This window comes from Pimephales promelas, chromosome 3 (genome assembly GCF_988280905.1).
Source record: "Pimephales promelas chromosome 3, fPimPro1.hap1.1, whole genome shotgun sequence".
In the NCBI taxonomy this organism is placed as follows: domain Eukaryota; kingdom Metazoa; phylum Chordata; class Actinopteri; order Cypriniformes; family Leuciscidae; genus Pimephales; species Pimephales promelas.
The window spans coordinates 16,044,333-16,050,815 of NC_142771.1; the positions used below are offsets into that span (position 1 = coordinate 16,044,333).

General features: G+C 40.9%; 1 protein-coding gene across 4 annotated transcripts; it reads left to right on the forward strand.

Moving 5' to 3' along the window:
- Window positions 1-575: 575 nt before the first annotated feature.
- ddx5 (DEAD-box helicase 5) lies at window positions 576-5,472 on the forward strand. Of its 4 annotated transcripts, none has more exons than XM_039650813.2 (13): window positions 576-780; window positions 1,661-1,835; window positions 1,923-2,019; window positions 2,100-2,233; window positions 2,314-2,379; window positions 2,459-2,600; window positions 2,687-2,847; window positions 2,929-3,101; window positions 3,190-3,300; window positions 3,383-3,444; window positions 3,528-3,587; window positions 4,442-4,676; window positions 4,801-5,472. In XM_039650813.2, exons 1-13 carry the CDS (start codon window positions 740-742, stop codon window positions 4,832-4,834), a joined length of 1,491 nt encoding a protein of 496 aa, XP_039506747.1. In that variant the 5' UTR covers window positions 576-739; the 3' UTR covers window positions 4,835-5,472. The 4 variants fall into 4 exon arrangements, with proteins under 4 accessions (XP_039506747.1, XP_039506745.1, XP_039506748.1 ...); XM_039650811.2 differs by having other exon boundaries at window positions 4,442-4,663; XM_039650814.2 differs by having other exon boundaries at window positions 624-780; window positions 1,664-1,835.
- Window positions 5,473-6,483: the final 1,011 nt, after the last annotated feature.

Below are 6,483 nucleotides of genomic sequence, written 5' to 3' on the forward strand. Positions count from 1 at the left end.
ACATCATAGCTTTAAAATAAGACAAATGAACACATATTTGTGATTATACATGTATAAAACATATTCAGTTCAATCTAGATTGCAGTTCCCATCCCAGTATTATATTTTTATAGTATAAACATAGGCCCAGTTTGTATTTATCTACAAAAATATAGGTTTTGAAGATAACAGTTTTGCATTTTCGAAATAAAACAATGTGATTATTACAACTTAAAGACACTTTCACAAGGTTTAAAATATTTTTATAAAAACACTAAACTCTCTATAGCCAGTTAAATTCAACGTTTTGCATTGTTATTAAGAATTAACTACTGTTCACAAATAATAATAAAAAAGTGCCATCATACTGCCATGTTTTATACATGTAGCCTACCATAAGGGCAATAACCTTATGTAAATACCATGATAATGGATATGTAAATCATGCATTACCATCTGATATCATAATTGTATAATGGTACCATCACAATAGATTTTGAGGTGGTTTGATAACAAATATGATCCTAAAACATGAATTAGACATTCGCTGGTCTAATCTCTAAACGCGCATGCTCGGCGACGAGAACGCGCGAACGTCAGAAAGACGTCAGCGGTTTTCCGGAAGCCACTTCCTCTTCCTATAAAACTGGGCGAGTGCACGTTCTTTTTCGGCGTTCACAAGCACAGCCACTGCGCATTACTGGGGAGAAGAACGTCCGAGTATTTATTTTTTAATTTATAATCTCAGATTACAAAAAAAATGCCTGGATATTCCGACAGAGACCGCGGTCGCGACAGAGGGTAAGAGTATTTTGTTGTTTTCTTGGAAATTTTGTTCTCAATTAAAATATGAATCAGCCATTTTTTTTATTTGATTTTTTTTGTCTATTAATCGATGATTTTCGTGATATATCGAATCAGTTTGCTATCTGTTCTGTTTTAGGATTAACTCTGACCGAATGTGTGTTGTTGTATAACGTCTGGGGATGCGTAGGTAACGTTTCGGATCCGTTTTTTCGATAGAAATTCGTGTGGAAAATGCGTGTCTGTTGTTTAACTTGTAAAATATGTCGTAAACGTCGAATATATGCATGTTAATGTTACATTTAACATGAATATCGTCGTTTTAAATCGTTTTAAGGCCTCGTCGGGCCATGTGGCTGTGATGTTACAAAATGCCGGCCGGTTTTTCCTCTTTGTCTCCTGCCGGTAGGAAATAAAATGGCAGTAGCGTTAAAACGTGGCGCAGAAAAGAATTCACGATGTAAATCGAAACCAGAGCGTTTGTTACCCATTATTCAGAACTGTTGTGTTTTGCTTACCGGTCATTTGTTGTTTTTGTCAAGTAATAAGCACAGAAGTCCACGTACAATGTTTTTTGCTGTTACCTCCACTATCTGATTCTATGACGTATTTATCAAAAATGTTACAGAAATGCAATTTGACATGGTACTACCATATTTGTGTTTTGTAAGTGTAGTACACACAATTTCTGTATTTTGGGGGGTTATTAAACGATGGTACCTCTCCCAAAACTCGGAAATGTTCGTGCATCACTCTAAAAATATTGGGGCAATTGTAGCCTATGTGTAAATATATTACATACATTTACATGCTCTGTTATCCACCAATAATTTTTGTTAAGTCCAAATGTTTTAATATAATGTCCTTTTTATTTCAGTAGCTACAGTAGTGGCCCCCCACGCTTTGGAGGTAGCAGAAATGGACCTCCTCAGGGCAAGAAGTTTGGGAATCCAGGTGACCGTCTGCGAAAAAAGCACTGGAACCTGGATGAGCTCCCCAAGTTTGAGAAAAACTTCTACCAGGAGCACCATGAGGTTTCTCGGAGGTTACCTGTAAGTAAACGCGAAATTGTGATTTTATTTTATTGTTTCTCACCAGTTGGAGATTTTTAAACATGTGGCTTGTCTTTTGTATTGCAGCAAGATGTTGAACATTACAGGAGAACCAAAGAGATCACAGTGAAGGGTCGAGACTGTCCCAAACCCATCATGAAATTCCATGAAGCAAGCTTTCCAAGTATGTTAGTGCCGAGTGTTAAATTTTGTTCACTATTGAATTTTGCAAGTTTAAACTAACCTTTGTTATGTTTTATGCAGACTATGTGATGGATGTGATATCAAAACAGAACTGGACTGATCCAACCCCCATCCAAGCTCAGGGGTGGCCAGTTGCACTTAGTGGCAAAGATCTGGTCGGCATTGCACAGACCGGCTCGGGAAAAACCCTCTCGGTATGATGATTATGAATTATCCTGGCATATAATTTCTAGTTGTATCATTTCAGCAGGTTTTAATGAGTTTTATTCTACAGTACTTGCTTCCTGCTATTGTTCACATAAATCACCAACCATTCCTGGAGCACGGAGACGGGCCCATTGTAAGTTCAACTATCTGTCAAGTGTACATATGAATCAGTGTCTTAAAATCAATACTTAATTGGGTGTTTTTCTATTTAGTGCTTAGTGTTGGCTCCCACCCGTGAGTTGGCACAGCAGGTCCAGCAGGTGGCGGCAGAGTACGGAAAAGCTTCTCGTCTGAAGTCCACCTGCATCTATGGAGGTGCACCCAAAGGACCACAAATCCGGGACCTGGAAAGGGGTACGAGTGGAACCGAGCTTGAATCTCTTTGTAACTTTTTTTTTTTTAATAGTCTTCTAAATGTATCCCTTCTGCTGTATTTTCAGGAGTTGAGATCTGTATTGCCACACCTGGAAGGCTTATTGATTTCCTTGAAGTTGGAAAAACAAATCTGCGCAGATGCACGTATCTTGTGCTGGACGAAGCTGACAGGATGCTTGACATGGGTTTTGAACCTCAGATTCGGAAAATCTTGGACCAAATTAGAGTATGTATTGGTGTATTTTAATGTACTCCTAGCTGTTATTTCTTGAAAAATGGTTATTAAAAAATATGCTTCCTCCTGTAGCCAGACCGACAGACTCTTATGTGGAGTGCTACGTGGCCCAAAGAGGTGAGGCAGCTGGCTGAGGACTTCCTGAAGGAGTATGTACAGATCAATGTTGGTGCTCTGCAGCTCAGCGCCAACCACAACATCCTACAGATTGTTGATGTTTGCAATGATGGCGAGAAAGAGGACAAGTAAGTGCTGGGAACATTAGGGGTGACTAAAGTTTGGTTTTGATGGCTGTGTGAGGGAATACATGACGACGAACTCGTTCCATTCCAGACTGATACGTCTGCTGGAGGAAATCATGAGTGAGAAGGAGAACAAGACTATTATCTTTGTGGAGACCAAAAGGAGGTGTGATGATCTTACTCGGAGGATGCGTAGGGATGGGTAAGATGACCTCTGCTTTTCTGTGTTACAATTACTTTGTGAATGTCAAGTGGAGGAATTTCATTGGCTTTTTCTCTTGCAGATGGCCAGCAATGGGTATCCATGGAGACAAAAGCCAGCAGGAACGAGATTGGGTGCTCAATGGTATGTATTTGCCATCAAGGTCTTTGATCATCTCCCAACTTATTCTTGGTTGATTCACTTGACTTGTTTTCCTACTTCAACAGAATTCAAATATGGAAAAGCACCCATCCTCATTGCCACAGATGTCGCCTCCAGAGGACTAGGTTTGTTACTTTTCAATATGTCCTTTTAACACTTTCATATTGTGTTTTCTATGAAGTTCTGCCGTTTCCTTTTAACTGCTGTGCCTTTCTGAGCCCCTCTCACCTGAAGGTGGAGTCTTGGAGGCAGGACCTTGGCATGACGCGTCCAGGTTCACCAGGAGGGGGTAAGGAGCTCCTCTGTGGAGTTCTGCCTGTCTGCCAGCCAATCAAATTGCATTCAGAGGTGGTCGGAGCTCTGTGATTGGGGCGTAATCCAAGGGGCGGCATACCATGGAGGAGTGCGGCGCCGTTGTGTGGTCGCACTTGCGTCCTGCTCGCATCTGCTCTCGCGCAACAGCTTGAACTGTTGAACTTTAAGTATAAGGACTGGGCGTTTACGTAATAGGACGTGTCTTGTAAAAAAAATTTAGTGTTTTGCCATCGAGAGCAGTTGCTTTAATCTACATGCCTCCGCACTGAATGCGATTACCCGGCTGGTCGATGCGTGCCCTCCTTTTGCTGGCTTCAGTCATGTCGAGTCCTGCCAAAGAGAATCATATTTTCTTTCAAGTGAGCACCGGTTGGTTGGAAAGCTTGCGTCAGCCTTAAATTTAAGCCCTTAATCGGTCTTGTTTGGGCAAGTTGAGTCTTGGCAAGATGCAGCAGTTTGTCTTGTCACTTTTAATAGAGGACAATGTTAATTTTCATTTGGAGCCTTTAAGTCCTGATTTTTAACCATCCTTTCCTCAGCATGGTAAGTCGATGACCTATCAAACATTTGTTTCCCTTGCTAACGTCTATTATTTTCGCTGCTGTGGCGGTGTGCACCCGCACTCCTCTATTCCTGCCATGGCACGGCCACTTTCTCTTAACAGATGTGGAGGACGTCAAATTTGTCATTAACTATGACTACCCCAACAATTCCGAGGACTACATTCACCGCATTGGCCGTACGGCTCGCAGTCAGAAAACTGGCACGGCGTACACTTTCTTTACGCCCAACAACATGAAACAGGCCCACGACCTCGTCTCTGTCCTCCGGGAGGCTAACCAAGCCATAAACCCCAAGCTCATCCAAATGGCCGAAGACAGAGGAGGTAAATCCAATTGGTGAGATACAAGAACTGTGGTTTACCTTCACAGTTTTGTCCTTCATAATCTCTCTAGAAGGGTACGGCTCAGATTTAGTTTGACCTGGCTGCGAATCCTACTATAACTCTAATTTCTTTTCCAGGTCGTTCAAGGGGAGGGCGAGGTGGGGGGTTTAGGGATGACCGCCGGGATCGCCACTCCAGCAGCAGACGGGACTTCAACAGCTACAGCCAGGACAACCGTAATGGTGGTGACTCATATGGGCAAAAGAAGGTGTTTGGAAACAAGACTCAAAACGGATCTAGTGGCTACAGCGGCGGCGGAGGCAGCAGTAGCAGCTTTAATGGGGGTTACAGCAATAACGGACAGGGTAGTTTTGGCAATCAGTCTGGTGGCTTTGGAAACCAAGGCTATCAGAACCAGCAGTTTGGTCCCAATCAAGGGAGCGTTCAGAGCAGCATGAACCACCCTCCACCGTTCCCCTTTAACCCTCAACAGATGCAACAGTCCATGCCATTCCCCATGGCCCCTCCTGCATTCCCTCAGTAAATGCAGTTTCATTTAGCAAATCTTAATCTTTCATTGTTCTGTTCACGTAACCTTATTTCTTCAAAGCAGGTTGTAAAATGTACATGCTGTGCAGGATTTTTTTTTTTTTTTCCCCTGCCCTCCCCCTTTTTGTTAGTTGTGTTTCTTTTTTTAGTAACTTAAAGTTATTTTGTACTATGTAGAGGTAATGAAGGATCTACACTTGTAAAAATGTCAAGGGCCAGTAATGGCTATTGCATGGTCCTCGAATAAAATATTAAAATACTTTTGTGTCTGTCCATTCGTGCTCTCCTGCTAGTCTGCAGCTTTTAGTTTACATCACAATGCGTTAATGGATCTTGTATTGCCTGAGGATATAAAATTAAAAGAGCAGAAAGAATTTAAGGGTTAAAGAAACTGATTTAAGATCCAACCATTTTTCAATTTAAAATAGAAATGTAATTTAAGGTACTTACAAAAACTAACTTGCTTTTTCTTTACTTAAACTTGCATATAATTTAACTTTTGCTGTTAATGACTTATGAATGAAGATTAAAAGCTGTAATTCTACCATTTATTTGATAATATTTCACAAATAAATAACACTAGTAAATAATGTTCCTCTGGTTAATCCAGTGTTCTTTTGAAAATTGATAACACCAATGAAATGTGATATAGGGATAAACATTTATTCAAATGATTTATTTGTGCACTGGTGTGACCCTGCACTAATTCTCAAAGGGTAACTGCACCAGCTTTTTTGTTAATGATCTGTAAGAATGGGGTTTTATTAGTGCTCATTATTGATTCAAGAAACTTTTGACATTTGGGTATATAGTGTTTTAATTCCACAATATATGGTGTAAAAACACCTGAGTGCTGCCCTTTTACAGGTTGAACTTTACAGTACTGCAGTTGAATTTTCCTATTGGATGTTTGCGGTGCTTTGTGATGTAAGCAGGTTCCAGCTCACCACACCCTTGGCAGTATAATAACTGTCTTGTTTTGTTAAGACCACTGTGAGACAAGAGTTGGAAATATGAGTATTGAAAACAATCAGGATAAGAGTATTTTAGCATCTAGCATTTTTATAGTTATTTAGATTTATTTTGTGTAGCCTCGTTGGTAGTATAGTACAGCTAGGATAGCTTCAAGTTAGCATAGATTTATTACAGTGGTCAGGATGGTAACAGAATAGAGGTGGACATGCACCACACAGCTTGCACTGAAGAGACGCAGTGCCAAACACTGCTCCTCCTGCATGGCCTCCACCACCGCAGTGGTGTCTTGATGTGAG

Bases quoted from the DNA above. Each gene is read 5' to 3' on its own strand.
- ddx5 (XM_039650811.2), top strand. From the start codon at position 740: ATGCCTGGATATTCCGACAGAGACCGCGGTCGCGACAGAGG. The intron at 2,234-2,313 runs GTATGATGATTA...TTTATTCTACAG, and splicing joins GCTCGGGAAAAACCCTCTCG to TACTTGCTTCCTGCTATTGT. The intron at 2,380-2,458 runs GTAAGTTCAACT...TTTTCTATTTAG, and splicing joins AGCACGGAGACGGGCCCATT to TGCTTAGTGTTGGCTCCCAC.